The 19657-nt window shown below is 42.8% G+C and overlaps 1 protein-coding gene across 5 annotated transcripts in view; it reads right to left on the bottom strand.

The window, feature by feature from the left end:
• Nucleotides 1–16483, bottom strand: part of TJP1 (tight junction protein 1) — a 354744-nt gene extending 338261 nt beyond the window's left edge. For all 5 annotated transcript variants that reach the window (XM_082198001.1, XM_082198004.1, XM_082198005.1 and 2 more), the window contains exons 1-2: nucleotides 16126–16483; nucleotides 13243–13396 (exon numbers count right to left, since the gene is read on the bottom strand). In XM_082198001.1, the coding sequence (XP_082054127.1) occupies nucleotides 13243–13396; nucleotides 16126–16468 (497 nt within the window). In that variant the 5' untranslated portion in view covers nucleotides 16469–16483. The remainder of the gene's footprint in view (nucleotides 1–13242; nucleotides 13397–16125) is intronic.
• Between the last annotated feature and the right edge of the window lie 3174 nt (nucleotides 16484–19657).

The following is a 19657-nucleotide window of genomic DNA, read 5'->3' as shown; positions in this document are numbered from 1 at the left end:
GAAGAAACCAGAGGCCTTTCTCCTGGGCATTGTCAGCCAATTGGTGCCAAAGAAGGATAGAACTTTCTTTATGTATGCCACAACAGCAGCAAGAATACTCATTGCAAAGTATTGGAAGACACAAGACTTCTGGAAGAATGGCAGATGAAGGTGATTGACTATATGGAACTGGCAGAAATGACTGGCAGAATCCGAGACCAGGGAGAAGAGTAGGTGGAAGAAGATTGGAAAAAGTTTAAAGATTATTTACAGAAATACTGTAAAATTAATGAATGTTAGAATGATGTTGGATAGAAACTAAGTGGTCTTTAGCTGTAATGCTATAAGAGAATATGAGAAAATGGTTATTAATAGGTAAAAATTTAATGTTATAATATTTTAAAATTGAAGATTAAGATGAATGAAGAGGGGAGGGATTTGCTGAATTAACAATTTGAACTGGAATACAGAAAAGGGAGGCGTGAGGAGGTCTGGGAAATAAGCAAATGAAAAATATGTGACGGAAAGACTGAGTTGTTTTTAACTATTTTTATTTTGTAATTTCTTGAAAATCTCAATAAATATCTTATAAAAAAACACCAAAAAACAACTATGAAAGCTTCGGGACCCCTCATCCCAGAAGGGCCCCAGAAATGACTTTAGTCCACATTGCTTAAAAAATTGGGTCTAGTACGCCCAGTTTGAGTCACGCAACTCAAGCTGATTTTTAATATATACAGTATATACAGGCTGAGACAGAGGGGGGGGCCATGTGGGCCACTTGGCCTGGGCCCCCCATTCCAAAGGGGGCCTCGGTCAGCATATTCACAACCGCAGGGGATGCACTGGGGCGAACGCGGAGGCGCAAAGGCGGCGGTGGGCGGTTTCCCTGGGGCCATGGCTGGCAGCGCCAGAGAAAAGCTTCCCGGTGTCCGGGGCGCCTGGGGCCTGCAATGGGCTCCGCAGAGGAGCGCAGAAGGGGCGCCGGGTGGGTGGAGGCGACCAAGGCCCCAGCAGCCAGGGCGCCGCGAACGTGATGGTGGACCATGTTTTTCATGCTGTTAAAAGTTGGTGAGTTTTTGTTTGAAATCTTGTTTGCCAAAAATTAAAACCACACGTACCTTAAAGATAAGTGTGTTGGCTTTCTTATCGCTATTTTTTTTTTTTAATGATGAAAAATTGATGAAGATGTGGCCATTTGTTTAAAATTTTGTTGACTAGGCCAGGAATATTACTTACACCCGAGGAGTACATATAGCTCAATGAGGATAAAATTTGGTGGAAACATTTTTTTTTAAAGAAATAGTGGCTTATGAGCAATAGTGGCTTTCTCACAAGCATAAGAAGATGGAGAAGTTTTAATTATAATTTAATTATAATTAATAGTCAAATTTGTCTACTTAAAAATAGATTTTTAAATACATTATTGAACTATTAAAAATTGTATAATACATTTAAAAATGAATAATGTATTTATTGTAAAATGTATTTAAAATTATAATACATTATAAAAAAAAATACGTTATATAAATATTTTTTCAGATCAGTTCTGTAGAGCACAGACACGAGTACCACAGGGAGGAAGTTCGAAAGTGGTGCATCAAAGAGAAAACGCACTAAACAACAAGATGAAGCTGTAAAACAATCAAAATCTATTACTGCACTTGTAGTCAGAAGTCAACAACAAATCAACCCGGTTAATCACCTTGCTGAATCAGGACCTTCCATTATAGAGGTAATGCTATCGAAGAAACTGGCGATCAATCAACAGAGCGAGCCGTGGAACAACAAACGCCTTCTCAACAATCTGAAGATAATAATACAGAATCTTCAATTGAAATAATCCCTGCCTCACAGCCACAAATCGATATTGGATTAATTAATAAGAAGAATAGAAATGATACTGAGAGGCTTTTAAAAGTTCAATACTTCGAAGTACCAATGAATGTTCCGAGTGATAAGGACAATAATTCATTTCCAAGTCGTCTTTTTACTGTAATAATGAAAAATGGCTAAAAACATAAATGAGACTGGTTGTGTTGGAGCCAAGTTAAGCGATCGCTTTATTTTGTACCTTTTTTTGTTTTGTTTGTTTTTTTTGTTCTCTAAGGGGGAGTTATGACTAATGTGAGTACATTAACAGATCATCCAGGATGGAGTATACAGAAAGGATGGAGAAAATTAAAGGATCACATTCCTAGCCATGAAAATTCTAACTTACATAAAGAAAACTATATTACGTGGAAAATATCAAGTAGAGCTGCTCTATGTGGTTCTGCAGTTGACAATTATGTTGTTGACCAGCTGAAGGCTGAAAGCACTAAATGGAAGAAAATACTTCAATGCATCCTTGACATTATCCTGTTTTTCTCTCCCTTTCCTTGATTCTTCTGAATGACTTGATGATAGTCATAATGGTAACTTTTTGGGTTTAGTTGAGCTCCTCAGTAAATACGATTCATTATTAGAGGAACATGTTGCACAAGCACAAAATGCACAGAAGAATGGTGTAAGACTCCAAGTACACTACCTATCAAGTAGAATTCAAAATGAGTTTATTGAAATTTGTGGATCATTCGTCCAGAGGAGTATCATTCAAGAAATACGAGAAGCTAAGTATTTTGCGACGGCTGTTAATGCAACCCCTGATTGCTCTCACCAAGAACAGTTATCGTTCATCAGCAGATATGTGAGGAGAGAAGCTAAAAGTTTTGAAATTGAAGAGCGCTTTCTTGGTTTTCATGAATTTTCCATAAAGACTGGAGAAGAAAGAAAAGAAAGCCAAGAAAGCATTTTTAAATGTAAATACTTAAAACAATCCTTTTCCCTATGTATTTTTAAAAAGCACTATTGTATATCTATATTTTCCATTTTGTCTTTATATGCAGATGCGGGTCAAGCCTTGAAATAAAATTATTTGTCAGCATAACTTTCGTGAAAATTATTTTTATACTTACTTATTTATAAGACTTCAGTTATCCCCTGGGTAAAAAAAAAGGGGGGGGCGCATTTTCTACCTGGCCCGGGCCTCTGCCTGGCTCTGCAAGGCCCATATATATTTCAACAATCTCAAAGTTTGCGAGTCCGTAGCACAGATTTCCCCCCACTTTTAACAGAGGTTAAGACCCTAAAGGAATAAACTGAGTTCACAAAAGTACTTAAATGGAAAAGTGATGTGATGAAAATTATCAATGTCAAAAACTAACAAACTATTTTGTAATGACAAGTTTGTCTACACCTACAGTTGAAACAAGTCAAGCAAACACCATTGAAACCAGTGATAGAGCTCCCACAGTTTGTGCACTTTCTAGCAATATTCAACTCACTGTTAATACTTTTGATACAGATGATGATCACAGTGGTGAACATGAAAGTTTCGTGGAACGAGCAGAGACAGAGCAGAAACATGAAACTAGAAGCAAATTCAGTGATTTCAAAGAATGCAGTGACCTCGGACACTGGCCCAAAATGGTTGATAACAGTTCCATACAGTGGTGCCTCGCAAGACGAAAATAATTCGTTCCGCGAGTCTTTTCGTCTTGCGATGTTTTTCGTCTTGCGAAGCACGGTCCGTCGCAACTGCGCCTCTTCAAGCGGCTTTAAGAAAAAAAGCGCAAGATGTTTTCGTCTTGCGAAGCAAGCCCATAGGGAAATTCGCCTAGCAAAGCAACGCAAAACCGAAAAACGCTTTCGTCTAGCGAGTTTTTCGTCTTGCGAGGCGTTCGTCTTGCGGGGCACCACTGTACAGAATTGTTTAATGTAGCTCCTGACAACACTCTCCAAGGCATGGATTATGATGCTGCCTGATCTGCCACCTTGCACAATCTCTGCCTCTAAAGCTGCAAGAGAGTGCATGCATGCAAACAGATTTGGGGCAGGTATTCTTTTGGGGTGGCCATGTGGCACACTCTGAATCTACCTGCAGGATGAAGCAGGCAGTGTTCACTTCGGTGAGCATCCCTGTTCAACATCTTGTGACATCCCTACTGTCGCTAATTGGGAGATAATCTACCATGCAAGGGGAAGTTACACTGAACCCTTATGAGGAGCCTCTGTTTGTGCAGGAGGGGGTCATTCACCCACAAGACTAGCCTTGATTCAAAGCAAGAGGAAGAAGAGCAATGAGGCAGGCTTGCTGCTCTCTGTCAGGAAGGGAATAATCAAATGCAGAATTATGTAAACTGGATTAGGTTACTATGGCAATTGGTAACTCATGAACATATCTCACGCTTAAAAAAAGAAACTATCCGGACTCCATCCCTGCTCCCTCCAACATTCTTCATCTTTGTTTTTAACCACCACACAGTTTCCTACTTCTATTGCTTGGATTCAGTCTTCAAAGTATTTTTTTGAAAAGCTTTATTACATACCTTACAACATTTCACAGGTGAACATAAGGCTCATGGGTGGCCCATCCCATTTTGCCACCTGAGGTGAAACTCGCCGGTGCCATCTCTCCCCCCCCCCCGCCTCGCTTACTGAGGTCACACAGTTATAATGGTCCCTCTGAGTGAGTTCTGCGAGATGCTGTGGCACTCCCATGAGATGGCAGCCCAGCCGCACAAACCTGACAGCAGTGGCAGGGGCGGGTGAGGTGCCCGGGATTCCGCAGCCCGAGGCTTCACTCTTGGGCTGGCTGGCCCTGATAACAATACACCTGTGAGACTCTTCGCCTCAAATCAAAGATCGTTGCCCAAACTCCCTGTTATGCATTGCTGACCAGTGGGGTTGGGCTAGCTGGCTTTCAGGGACCCTTCCAACTCCATGGGCTGCATTCAGCGCTCTCCGCCTTCTAGCGCAAGGGCTCTTGTTGTGCAGCAAAGGGACCCAATGCAAGAGCGGCACTAGTGGAAAGTAGCTGTGCAACAGATGGCACAGTCTATTATGCAACAAAATGACCACCAACCTGCTTGAGCATTCTCTTGCACTACTCTTGCTCTGCCGGCCCAAAACACTTCCCCAGTGGAACGATTATGCTGATAAGTAATTCTAACTCAGTGCTATGTTGGATCCAACCTGAAGATTCTATCAACTGTTCAAAATGAGCCTCCACATCTCCAAAAAAAAGGGGGGAGGGGGGAGGGGAGTAATAGACACAAGATGGTAAGTTATTTTTCACCAATGAAGACCAGAATATCAGTTGTTTCCCTCATAAAAATAGACAGTTAGAGACAAGTTATTAGCAGTTATTTGCTTTTTTTTTCAAATAAGGTTGCAATTTCATCAAGATTTCCTCATATTTTTATTGATGCCATAGTCACCTTATAGTTGTATTTATAGACGAGATTGGTAGCTTCCAATTGGTTGCCTGGTTGGCAGGAGAAACAGTTACCTTGGTTTTCCACACTGTTTAAATTTATGCAGGGCTGTTGGGGTGGCATATGTGCTTGGCTCTGAGTTACATTTTCTTCAAAAGACATATTTTTATATTTTTGTAAATGGCTACATGTTATTGAAGATATCATTCCATCTGGAGTTTCTCATTTTATAAGTAGATATGTGAAAGCTTTTCTTAACAGATGAAGCAAATATGATTGATTTCACCCACTCTGACAACTGTATAGTATGACCTAAGTCCACTGCCCACTTCACCATAGCTCACTTTACCTCCTCGTCCTTTACCGACCATTCTAGTAAAATTTTGTACATTTTCGATAGTATTTTCTGGTCATTGTATATCAGGTCTTTCTCAAATCTTGAAAGCTCTTTACTGAATCCCTTCTTTTTATCTTGTTTAAATAGATCAAATATTTGATGGTACTCTAGCCAGCCTGTCACTTTATTTTTTATCTCATCAAAAAATTTAAGTTTTAATTTATTATCTTCCTGTCAGAGAATTTCTTTATATGTTACCTGATCGTTCCTCATGTTAACCTTTTATACAGTCATGGCCTCTGTTGGTGACAACCACCATGGTGGTTTTTGCTCCAAAATACCCTTATTTTTTTACCCAGACTGCATAAACCCTTGCTTTCTCATAACAGAGATAGGCGTGCCAGCCAAAACTGTTGTTGAAGTCCTCTAGATCTAATATACAGTGGTACCTCGGGTTACAGACGCTTCAGGTTATACAGGTTACAGACGCTTCAGGTTACAGATTCCACTAACCTAAAAATAGTACCTTGGGTTAAGAACTTTGCTTCAGGATGAGAACAGAAATCACGCTCTGGTGGTGCGGCAGCAGCAGGAGGCCCCATTAGCTAAAGTGGTACCTCAGGTTAAGAACGGTTTCAGGTTAAGAACGGACCTCTGGAACGAATTAAGTTCTTAACCCAAGGTAACTGTATCTGTGTTTTTTAAGATCAGCCACTCCTTGATCCATCATAGACATGCAGCCTCATAATACAGCTCAAGATTTGGCAGGGCAAAGCCTCCTGATTCTCTGCCATCCATCAGGAGTTTATAACTAATTCTAGGTCTTTTGCCCTGCCAAATAAATTTGCTTATGTCCTTCTGCCAGGTTTTAAAATGTCTTGTGCTTCCTACTACTGGAATGGCTGGGGGGGGGGAATAGTATTTTGGGCAATACATTCATTTTTATTGTGGAGATCTTACCCCAGAATGATAATTTTAACCTGTCCCATATTTCCAAATTTCTTTTTATCTCTTTCCAGATTGGTATATAGTTAGCTTTGTACAAATTAATATTTTTAGCTGTTATCCATATACCTAAATATTTGAGTTTCTTGCTAATCGTAAGGCCTGTAAACTATTGTAATTCTCTTTTATCCTCTTCTTTCATGTTTTTGACTAACATTTTGGTTTTATGTTTATTTAATTTGAAGCCTGCAACTGACCCAAATTCGTTAATCTTCATAACTGTTGGCACACTTTCTATTGGGTTCTTCATTGCTATTATCAAATTGTCAGCAAATGCTTTTACAGGATCCGTTCCGTAGGCCCGTCCGCAAGCCAAAAATGACGCATGTCGAAGTGCCGCGCCTGCGTACGCATGCGGCACAATTAAGCGCTTCTGTGCATGTGCAAGCGGCGAACCCAGAAGTAACCCGTTCCGGTACTTCCAGGTTTGCCACTGATGTTCGCCGAAGCGGACGCAAAACGAGGTTTGACTGTATTTAATTTGGTTCTTTGCTGCACGTTTATTGCATTTATGCCTTGCAGAAATTTTCTCTTGCTCCGGGCTGACTGGCCTTTATCTTCTCTGAGGCCAGGGGCGGTCCCGGCCCACAGGTGACCTGCCTCTCCTGGCCTTAAGGCGAGCACTCCTCCTGAGAGAACCCAGTAACCTTCGCCTCTCTGCCCTGAGCCTCTGCAGCTCAGGAGAAGCTGGAGGGTTACTGGACCCAGGAGCAGCTTCACCTTCCCCTGAAAGGGCTGGGAGAGGCGCGCCTGCCGGCAATGGGCCCTCAATCACCTCCAGAGCCAGAGTGGATACATCTGGTGTCTGCTCCTGAGGATCCGGCACAGGTGCAGGCGCTTCAGAATCAAGGCCCTGCCCCAGTTCAGCCGGCCCTGGAGGCGGGGACTCCTGTGCAGGTTGGGATTCCTCCGGTTCAGATTCTGAATCAGATTCCCAGGCCATCACACCGACCCACTTCCTTCAGCTATCCATAGTGGTGGGCATTTCAGTGGATCAGGATATTTGGATATTTGGAAATCTCTCAGTGAGTTTTTGAGGGGGGCAGTTTGGAATGGTGTTTGGAAGTGGCATCACTCCAGATTAGGGAGTGCAGTCTGAGGATGGTATTACCCAAATTACTCTCTGGGAGACCTTCTGCCTGTAGTAGACAAGTCTCTTTGCCTCCACTTGTGTTCTACTTATTTTGTAAATAAAACAAATATTGCAAAGATAGCCCAAGGCTCCAAGGCCATCTCAAAAGGAAACTGAACCCAGTAGCACTACCCCGGGAACATCTCACTGTTTGGAAAAGTGGGGAATGCCTAACAATATTGTTTCATCAGTTTTGCATCCCCCATTTTAACCGTCAAAGTACTTTTGAATTTTAACAAGCCTCTTGCAAACAGGGGCAAATGGTGGAAGGAGCTTGTTTCTCTACACAAATCTCTGAACCAGGGCCAATAGACAAAAGAAGGACACCAAGATTGTGTACCCTCCAATTAAACCCCTATGCAATGGAAACACAAACTCAACTGAAAAGGAAGGTTGGATCACAGCCTAATGTATGTTGTGGTGGCTTAATTTGATTTATTTATTTTAGTGCTACTAAGCATTCCCACCGTACATCAGTTTGACAGTTGACTCCCAATTTATCCATTTCTTTTCATTTAAAGAAAGCATTTGGGCATTTTATAATTAGTTTGCTTCTGTAAGTGACCTTACATTGTGATATAATAAGCACAGCCCTGTAGAGTGAATATGTCTTCATCTCAGCTGCACACAACATGAAGAACAAGAAATTAAACACAGTGAGCAAAGGTTAGAATTTCAACAACAGAGACTGTTCAGATCAGTTACTGGTTGGAGATATTGTTCTTTATACGATCTCATGATGGAAGGGGAGGGAACAGCTGCAGTCGCCTGCAATTCCTGCGCAATGTTTGCCATCTTGCCAAAGGTTGCAGGCAGCTTTACCTGCAGCAATTGCATGTTGATTGCCCTATTAAAAGACAAAGTCCAGCAACTGGAGGAACGTGTAGCTACGCTCCAAAGAATTAGAGAGCTGGAGCTCTTCTTGGAAGCAACAGAGCACACCGTCCCCACCAAGGAGGAGACAGGGGACTCCCCTGAGAAGGAGGCTTGTTCACCAACACAGGAGCCAGATATATGGAGAAACGTGACTCAAAGAAGTAGGAGGCCCAGGGTCCACTCTGATTGTCTAGAAATACACAATCGCTTTGAGGTCCTCTCCCCTAGCATGGAAGACGAAGAGCAGACTCCATTTGAGGATCTCTCCCTCATTACAGTCGATCAGGTATATGAAGACGAGCAGCAAAGTCAGTCCTCAGGGAATGTGCAGGTGACCTTGGAACGGACAGCTCACGGAAGAACCCCGACCAAACCCAAGAGGAGGCGTGTAGTGGTGATAGGGGATTCCCTACTGAGGGGAACAGAAGCAGTGATCTGTGGGCCTGACAAGATGTCTCGGGAAGTGTGCTGTCTCCCCGGGGCTAAGATCCAAGATGTAACTGAACGACTGCAAGGAATCATAAAACCCACTGACGAATACCCCTTCCTCTTGGTTCATGTGGGAACCAATGACACTGCAAGCAATAGCCTCCAGAAGATCAAAAGAGACTACGAGGCTCTCGGCAGGAAATTGAAGCAACTAAATGCACAAATTGTCATCTCGTCTGTCCTCCCAGTTGAACGACGTGGCCCAGGGAGAGAGGGGAAAATAGTGGAAGTGAACAGCTGGCTTCGCAAATGGTGTAAACAGGAACGGTTTGGATTCTTAGATCACGGACTGCAGTTTCTTGAAGATGGACTTCTGGCAAGCGATGGGCTGCACCTCACAACGGTTGGGAGAAATGTTTTTGCCAAAAATCTCAGAAACCTCATCAGGAGGGCTTTAAACTGACTAATGTGGGGGAGGGAGACAATGCTCCTGAAGGTAGGAGTCTATCAATTAATGAAGATGATCATCCAAATGTCATAGACCAAATGGAGCAAACAGCACACGGACCTAGTGGTGGGAGGAAAAAATCCTTAAATAAGAGTCACGGGGGAATGATTAATGGACTTCAATGTCTGTACACTAATGCGCAAAGCATGGGAAATAAACAAGATGAGCTTGAGCTCTTGGTACAGCAAACTAAATATGACATAATAGGCATCACTGAAACCTGGTGGGATAAGTCCCACGATTGGAATGTAATAATGGGGGGATACAATCTATTTCAGAGAAACAGACCAGACAAGAAAGGAGGAGGAGTGGCGTTATATGTCAGGGATGTGTATACCTGTGAAGAGATCCAAGATTTAGAACCTCAAAGCCAAAGTGAGAGCATTTGGGTCAAAATTAAGGGAGAGAAGAATAACAGAGACCTCATTGTGGGAGTTTACTATAGATCCCCAAGCCAAACGGAGGACATAGATGATGCCTTCCTGGAACAGATGGCCAAGCATGCAAAAGGAAGGGAGATAGTAGTAATGGGGGACTTCAATTACCCGGATATTTGTTGGACGTCAAACTCAGCCAAGAGCATAAGGTCAAACAGATTCCTCACTGGCCTTGCAGACAACTTCATTGTCCAGAAAGTGGGAGAAGCAACAAGAGGAACAGCCATTTTAGATCTGGTCCTAACCAATGTTGATGACCTGGTTAGTGGGGTAGATGTGGAAGGATCATTAGGCGCGAGTGATCATGCTCTTCTGAAGTTTACTATACAGCGGAAAGGAGCAGCCAAGCATACTAGGACTCAATTTCTTGACTTTAAGAAAGGCGACTTCATAAAACTTAGGGAAGTGCTGGGTGAGATCCCATGGACAGCAATACTTAAAGGAAAGGGAGTTCATGATGGCTGGGAGTTTGTTAAGAGTGAGATAGTAAAAGCACAACGACAGGCAATACCAATGAGACGGAAACATGGAAGGTGCCTAAAGAAGCCAGGGTGGCTATTTAAAGAACTTTTAACTGAATTAAGATTAAAAAAGGATGTGTACAAAAAATGGAAAAGGGGGGAAACCACCAAAGAGGAATTCAAACAAATAGCCAGCACGTGTAGACACAAAGTCAGAAAAGCTAAAGCACAGAATGAACTCAGGCTTGCTAGAGAGGTTAAAAGCAACAAAAAAGGCTTTTATGGGTATGTTCGTAGCAAAAGGAAGAACAAAGAAACTGTGGGGTCACTCAGAGGAGAAGATGGTGAAATGCAAACAGGGGACACAGAAAGGGCTGAACTCCTCAATGCCTTCTTTGCCTCAGTCTTCTCCGATAAAGAAAACAATGCCCGACCTGAAGAATTTGGAGCAAATGATTCAGCAAAGGAAACACAGCCCAGAATAACTAAGGAGATAGTACAAGAATATTTGGCTAGTTTAGATGTATTCAAGTCTCCAGGGCCAGATGAACTGCATCCAAGAGTATTAAAAGAACTGGCAGATGTGATCTCAGAACCACTGGCAGTCATCTTTGAGAATTCCTGGAGAACAGGCGAAGTCCCGGCAGACTGGAGGAGGGCAAATGTTGTCCCTATTTTCAAAAAGGGAAAAAGAGAGGACCCAAGTAATTACCGCCCAGTCAGTCTGACATCAATACCAGGGAAGATTCTGGAGCAGATCATTAAGCAAACAGTCTGTGAGCACCTAGAAAGGAATGCTGTGATCACCAATAGTCAGCATGGATTTCTGAAAAATAAGTCATGTCAGACTAACCTGATCTCGTTTTTTGACAGAATTACAAGCCTGGTAGATGAAGGGAACGCAGTGGATGTAGCCTACCTTGATTTCAGCAAGGCATTTGACAAGGTGCCCCATGATATTCTTGTAAAGAAGCTGGTAAAATGCGGTCTTGACTATGCTACCACTCAGTGGATTTGTAACTGGCTGACTGACCGAACCCAAAGGGTGCTCATCAATGGTTCCTCTTCATCCTGGAGAAGAGTGACTAGTGGGGTGCCACAGGGTTCTGTCTTGGGCCCGGTCTTATTCAACATCTTTATCAACGACTTGGATGATGGACTCAAGGGCATCCTGATCAAATTTGCAGATGACACCAAACTGGGAGGGGTGGCTAACACCCCAGAGGACAGGATCACACTTCAAAACGACCTTGACAGATTAGAGAACTGGGCAAAAACAAACAAGATGAATTTTAACAGGGAGAAATGTAAAGTATTGCACTTGGGCAAAAAAAATGAGAGGCACAAATACAAGATGGGTGACACCTGGCTTGAGAGCAGTACATGTGAAAAGGATCTAGGAGTCTTGGTTGACCACAAACTTGACATGAGCCAACAGTGTGACGCGGCAGCTAAAAAAGCCAATGCAATTCTGGGCTGCATCAATAGGAGTATAGCATCTAGATCAAGGGAAGTAATAGTGCCACTGTATTCTGCTCTGGTCAGACCACACCTGGAGTACTGTGTCCAGTTCTGGGCACCACAATTCAAGAGGGACACTGACAAACTGGAACGTGTCCAGAGGAGGGCAACCAAAATGGTCAAAGGCCTGGAAACGATGCCTTATGAGGAACGGCTAAGGGAGCTTGGCATGTTTAGCCTGCAGAAGAGGAGGTTAAGGGGTGATATGATAGCCATGTTCAAATATATAAAAGGATGTCACATAGAGGAGGGAGAAAGGTTGTTTTCTGCTGCTCCAGAGAAGCGGACACGGAGCAATGGATCCAAACTACAAGAAAGAAGATTCCACCTAAACATTAGGAAGAACTTCCTGACAGTAAGAGCTGTTCGACAGTGGAATTTGCTGCCAAGGAGTGTGGTGGAGTCTCATTCTTTAGAGGTCTTTAAGCAGAGGCTTGACAACCATATGTCAGGAGTGCTCTGATGGTGTTTCCTGCTTGGCAGGGGGTTGGACTCGATGGCCCTTGTGGTCTCTTCCAACTCTATGATTCTATGATTCTATGATCCCTGACTTAGTGTAAATGATTTACTGGGGGATCTGGGCCCTAAGGGTGTATGTGTGGGGCGTGTGGGGTGTGTGTGGGTATGCTTGTAATGACATTCAGTCATTCCCCTTTTTCACCATGCTCAAGGACCTTGAAGCATATTACAATCAATAGCAGTTTATTAAGAACAATATCAAATCAATCACGTAAAATAAAACATTCATAATGAACTGAAACAGCAACCAGAGACTAGTCATCATTTAAACAGGGAATCAGTTAGATCTCAGTGGTGTGTTTATAAAGAGATGTCTTCTCAGTGGTGCAGACCTCATGGGTAGAGAGACAAGCCTTCTGGTGAATTGGGTTGGCACCATCACAAGGAAGGCCTTGTCCTGTGCTCCCAACCAACCAACTATTCAAAGCTACCCCCATCCCCCAGCCCCGTGGGCCTGACCTGCTTTTTCAAGGTTACAGACCATGCACCAGCCAAAGCTGTTGAAGGACATTTCTGGACATAGTGGCAACCTGGCCCTCTAGAAGCGATACATCTGTCTCTTAGATCCAGTATCTTGGCATAATGCACACACACATAATGCACACAGGCATGCACACAATGCAAGGCTGCTTTTTTCCACATCTTCCTTTACTTAGACATATTGTAGGGAGGAAAAGAGTAAGAAACCCCTCCTATCCAATGAATATTCAGAGGTCAGAAAGAAAGCATTCTGTGATTGACTAAAGCAGAACAAAATGAAACAAGTGTAGAACTTTTTACCTGTATTTGTCAAAGGAAAAATTTATGTGATCCTCTGGCAAAGGGTTTCCTTCCTGGTCACTGGCTTCGCTGGGTTCATGAATGTCCATATCTGGCACTGTCCTCGGTTTTGTATTATTGAAATATGTGCCTGCGAAACTCCTGGTCAGCACACCTGGATTAGAGCAAAGAGTTCCTTTGATTACTGGTGCTGGATTCAAAGTCACTCTAGTTCAATGGAAAACCAGTCATGCAGATTTGTTAGACAATTATGCAGTTTTTCACACAGTCCCAAAACAGAGTACAATTAAAAATGTTTAACAATACCAATAACAAGCAGAGAAGTGCAATGAGAAACAAAGAGCTGTCTAGCCCTATATTGTCTCCTCTGACACCAGTTATCCAAGGTCTCAGGTAGACAGAGGCAGAGAAATACAGAGGCGCTTCCCACATTCTACTACCTGATATTTTAACCTGGAGATGTCATGGGATAATCCTGGATTCTCCTGCATGCAAAGCAGCACACCAACACTAAGCTATGGCCTATGGAATAACCATCCAACACTGGGGGGGGGGTCTCTCTCTTCTGCCATCATAAACACAGACATAAACACAGAAACAGCTAAGGGGCAGAGGATGAAGCACTCCTAAGGGGTGTGTGTGAAGAAATAACAGGTTAGGAGAGATACAGTAAGGACACCCAGAGAGATGTAAGGCGCTGGGATTGGGGGACCTCATTTGTAGCAGTGTAGAATATATCCAACACTGTAGAAGTGCCCTGTTTACCTGCATGTAGGTTCCACTGATGTGGTTATCAATGGCTATTTGAAATGATGACTGTATATTATCGCCCATATTAGAAACAGTATGCCTCTGAATACCATTAGCTGGAACACAAGCAGGAGTGCTGTTGTCCTCCAGAGGCATCTGGCTGAGCGCTGTGGGAATGGGACGCTGGTCCAGGCACAGTAAGTGTCCAAAGTAAACTTCCGCTGAGCGGCTCCACCCTGGAACTTCTCACTGCTCAGGGAAGTGAAGAATTCACAATAATGTTTTTATCTAGATGCCCTCACAAAAAAGTGCCTTCATTCAAAGGTTGGACAAAATTTAGAAAGCAAAATGGCAATGGTGAGGAAATAGTGAATGAAGGATAGAAACATGATCTGCAAACTATTCTAGCGTTGCTCTAGAGGCTCCCCCCCCCCAATTTACTCCTTAATGTGATTCCCTACTCTGTCCCCAGGGGCAACATGGAACACACTGTATCAGCGCCTGTGAGAATTCACTTGGATATTTGAAAAACACAATTTCTTGCATTTGCATCCTTGTCAGCATCATAAAACTGTCCAGTAAATCATAAGAAGGAAACAGAGAGAGGTGCATAGTGGTCTGTTCATAGATAAATTATGGTAAACGGCCCGTCACCTTATTGCATAATTGGATTTGCAACTGTCAATTTTAAAGGTAATTAAGTTTACAAGTGTGACATACTGGCAGAGCAAGCAGTGGCTATTTCAGAAGTGAAGTTAATGTTGGTGTGTTATTTTTTAATCAGCACACCTTGCTGTGCATTTGGTTACTGAAATGTAGCTGTTACTATAGAAAGCCTTTTGGGTTGTTTAAGTTTCTGTTTGAGATGTGTGCAATCAATACAATAAACTCACAGGCTATGTATGATTTTGGGATAAATCAGCCTCCCAACCCCAAGCAACATGAGTGCCGTGAAACCAAAATCCACATGTCCCCAGCCTGCTTGAGCTAAAATAGGCTGCACTCGAAGCACATATAGAAGTAGACCACTGAATACAATGGGACAGGCTTCTGAGTAAAGATGCACAGGAGAAACTGATCTAGTTTCCCTGATGAAAATGGGATTAAGACTTCAGTCAAATGCAGCAATCCAGTTATTCTGATTTAGGTGTTGTGGGTTGACCTGCAAAATCTCTTTATGATATGTAATAGAGCTGTCCCTGATGCTATGTTGCATTTACTTGGAGCTGGCAGCCTGCTTTTAGCAGTTGTTCTTCCACTGTCTGCTGACCATTCCCTTTTTCAGTAAGAGCTGTCAGGATGGTTTCATGTAATGACTCAACCAAGGATAGTTTCATGTACTGATCCTATGACTCAAAGCCGGTGTGGCAAAGCAGTTAGGGTATCCGACTAGGAATGGGGAGACCATGGCTTAAATCCCCATTCAGCCATGAGTGACCTTGGGCCAGTCAGCCTAACTTGCCTCACAGGGCTGCTGTGAAGGTTAAATGAGGAGGGGAAGGACCATGTAAGCCTCCTTGAGCTCACTGAAGCCAAAGGTGAGATATAAACGCAATAAATAAATAAAATGTGGTAGAACCTATCATGAATGTAACTTGACTATCCATCTGTCTACCTGTCTCATAGGCACTATTACACTGCAAATTACACTCACTTAAACATATAGAACAAAGTGGCCACTATATAATCAGATGAATCATTGATTTTTTCTTTTTCAATTTGAGAAAGTTTCTCATCAAATGATGGGTTATTCAGCATCAGTGATCATCTCAATTTAATTAGAATAAAGTGGAGAAAGGAAGAATGGTGCATGCGCTCTTCAGCTTCTTGGATAAAAGGTGGGATATAAATGTAATAATAAATAGGTAAATCATTTAAGAATTTCTATTCTTAATTCTATTTCTTCTATTTCTATTACAAACACTGCTTTATATTACATCTATATCACATTCTCTTTCTGCATCTCAGTTTTCTCTCTTCTCCTGGGTTTCCCTTTAACAAAACGCTATAAAGGGAGCAAACGCCTAGCACGAGAGAAAGTAGCCTCTAATTATAGACTATTAGGGTGGAAAGATTTGAGGGCACCGCCAATAACACACTTGGAACATTTCAGAGCAGGACCTATGACCTTACCTTGATAGTCAAGGAGAATGGAAAGGAGCAACTGGGGGCAGACCTCCTCCAGCACGGAACAGAAAGTGGACAAGGCGCCGGGGCCCTTGCAAGTCAGTTTCTCAAAAAGATACGCAGCTTGCTTCTCACAGCACTCCTGGGACAAAATGTCTTTGTACTCCTCCAAGGAAAAAACTCTCTCATAAACCAGATATGACAGCACTTTCTGCACATCCAGCTCTGCTTCGATTCTCTCCCTGTGGTTGCTTAGGATATCAGCAAGCCAATGGTTCTTCTCTCTGCTATCTTTTTTTGTCAGTTTTGTACAGTTATAAAACCAAGAGCGAGCCGACCATCCAAACATGTTTGCATTTAAGCTAAAAATAAATGCAGATATTCCAACTCCGCCTGGGCTGTGCAGTCTTTAGCAGGCGATGGCCGCATAATGCAAGGATAGAGGGAGTGCAAGGGTGTATTGCCTGCCTATGGTTATTGCAATTCAGCTGGAATAGAAAAGGCCTATGTCGAAATTATAAAAGGGAGGGGGGGAGCCCACGCCCAGGGCTTTCAGTCCCCTAAGAGGATTACTTTACACTAATTATCCCTTTACAAGCGTTAATAAGCATCTCTGCAACCATAGTGAAGGAGACAGGAAAATAGCTGGGCTAATGTTACTTTTTAATTCTGTAACCAATCTTTAAAAGACCCTCTTTTTAAGATGAAAAGGATGTTTTTTTTCAAGAAGACAAAATATCAGATGAATCACCCATGACAAAATGGTGTTAAGACAAGAGGATGTGTCTTCAGGGTTATAGCAAGTTTGACCCTGGGAGGACTGCCACCCAAATCACAGTATGGTTGATTGGTGATTGCTCCTTTTAAGTAGTATTTTATAGGAAATATGTTCCATGCAACACATTTATGAACAGAAAGACCTATGATAAGAATTGTCCCTGAAGCCTGATAGTCGTAACTTTCATCACTGAGCATGGCTATCATATGTGCTGGTTACTAGGTCAACTCCCATAATAAAATAAAATACAAAAAAACTCTCATAAATAGTGTCTACTTAATGAATTAGGATTAAGAGAGATTCTCACAGCTCCAATGTAGGTGTGCTGCCAGCAGCAATTATTCACTGTGGATCATGCTTGTATAACATCCCCTCTTAACGTGTAAATTCCTGCAATCTGCAGCAGTCTTGTTTTTTGATCTGCTAGCTTTCTCCAGGATTTCTGAGACATTCATGCTTCCTCTATTGCCCAGGGCAACTCCCTTCCTCAATCATCATCAGACTGTCACCTTCAGCCCCCAGCACAAGATATACTTTCACATATATTTCTGCCATTTCCCACTGCATATGCTGTTACTATCACATTTATAACTTGCAGAGATACAGCCTGCAGCAGACTTCAGCAACCTGCTGTCCTCCAGAAATTTGAGGCTACAACTCCCATCAGCACCAGCACACTCTGGAGGGCAGCAGGTTGGTGAAGACTGGCCTACAGGTTCCCATGTCTTCTGATCTTCCTTGGAACGTCATGCCAGGGTGCTGGGATAGCTCTGTCCCTTGGAAACAGAGTCTAATGTGAACAGAATGATCTCAGTGCATATAACTGTTGAGATGTGTGAAGACATGATATATAAAGGTTTGTATTTGGAATGAAAATAAAATGTTCTGTGACCTCTTTGACAGAGCCATGAGGCCTTGTCATGTTACAATATTTATATTTTATTTCTAAAAATATTTATACTGCTATTCGTGATAAAAAAATAAATCAGAGCGGTTTACAACAATTGTTCAGAAAACCAGAAAACCAAAAACATGAAAAGGTTAAAATCAGAAATCAGCTAAGTACAGTATTATGGAAAGATGTGTTCTTAATTGCCTGCACAGGCCTGGTGGAAGAGAAAAGTTTGCAGCAGGTGTTTAAAAGTTGGCACAGAAAGTGTGTGCTGAATTGGCAGTGTTCCACCATACTGGGCCAATGACACCAAAGGCTCATTTTCTTGTTGTCAAATAAGCCTCACCAACTCAAAGGACTGCCAGCAATGCTCCTGCAGGTGATCTCAGCCGTTGAGCGAATGAGGTCCCAGAGGTTCCCTGAGCCTAAGTTGCTCAGGGCTTTGTAAATGAGTACAAGCCTAGCCTACATAGCAGTCATTCATGGTGACAGGCTCTGACAAGGGGAAAGGGAGAGGGACTGGCTGATGCTTAAGATTTCCTTAGGTGGGGCCTGGACCAGGAAAATGCAGTCCGATTGGTCTGGATGGCAGCAGACTCTGGCTGAAGGTTCAGCTGGTGCCTTCTGTTTCAGCTTTTAAATGCCTGCTGAAAACTAAGCAGGGCATCCGGAGGGGAATGATATCAATCATATGCTCCCTACTTTTGCAGTTACAATTTTTGCCCCAGGATTCACTTAAATTGGAAAAGGAGTCAGTTCTTGAGGAACATCTTGGTGCCTCTCCATGCACAAAGATCTGGTCCACCCAACCCTTTAGACTGGTTTCTGTCAGCATAAGGGAGAACTCTTTAAATGTTACTAATTGGTGGTATATTATGTGTGGCTCACGTTACAAAATCATGTGGGGCTGCAAGGCGTGAGGATCTTATTGGCAGATGTGGAGTTGTGCCAAAGTTCATAAATTTTGGAAATCAGAGAAATCAGTACACAATAGGTAAAAATGTGATCTTCAGTCTATTTTTTTATAAAGGTAATGTGGATCTTATACATAAACAATTGATTTTTACAGTATATCTCCTGGCAGTGCTCAATTACTGATTGTTTAGGGCTGGGATGAGACTTCATGCTATTCCCTAGATAACTGGTTCAAGAAATGTATGTTCATTGCTATTGTTGAGAAACTATGGGCTGGTGTTATTTTTAAAAAACCCAAACATTCAAGAATTCCGCCATCTTGTGCTTGGTGGCTGCTATTACATGCCTCTATATGGACCAAAGTTGTTTGTTTGCTTCATAGAACTCTGTCAACCTTCCAATTAATAATAATAATAATAATAATAATTAATTCAATTTATATACCGCCCTTTATCAAAAGATCTCAGAGTGGTGTACAACATTAAAAACACATCACATAACATCAGTGATAAGCATACTGACAAATAGCCTAAGTGTAAAATAATCACCTTAACAGTCCACTCTCCCATACTTTTGCAGGCTCAGATTATTTAATGGCCATAGGCCTGGGTAAAGAGGAATGGTTTTGCCTCGCACCTAAAGACAAGTAATGATGGCGCCAGGCGAGCCTCTCTGGGCAGAGCGTTCCACAATCGGGGGGCCACCACAGAAAAGGCCCGTCCTCTGGTTGCCGCCCTCCGAGCGTCTCAGCGGGGCAGACCTAGAGAAGGGCCTCCGAGGACAAGCGCAGGTCCGGGTGGGTCTGTTTGGGGAGAGGCATGGAGGTCCTCAGCCCCGTAAGGCAGCCCAGAAGCAGCTGGGCAGGACTGGGGGGTGGGATGGTGCTCCCACCGTCTTCTTCTGGTGAGCAATCTGGCCATGGCCTTTTGCACCAGCTGAAGTTTCCGGACCCG

This window comes from Podarcis vaucheri (assembly GCF_965113315.1).
Source record: "Podarcis vaucheri genome assembly, chromosome: 14".
NCBI lineage: Eukaryota > Metazoa > Chordata > Lepidosauria > Squamata > Lacertidae > Podarcis > Podarcis vaucheri.
This window is presented reverse-complemented; position numbering and strand designations above follow the sequence as displayed.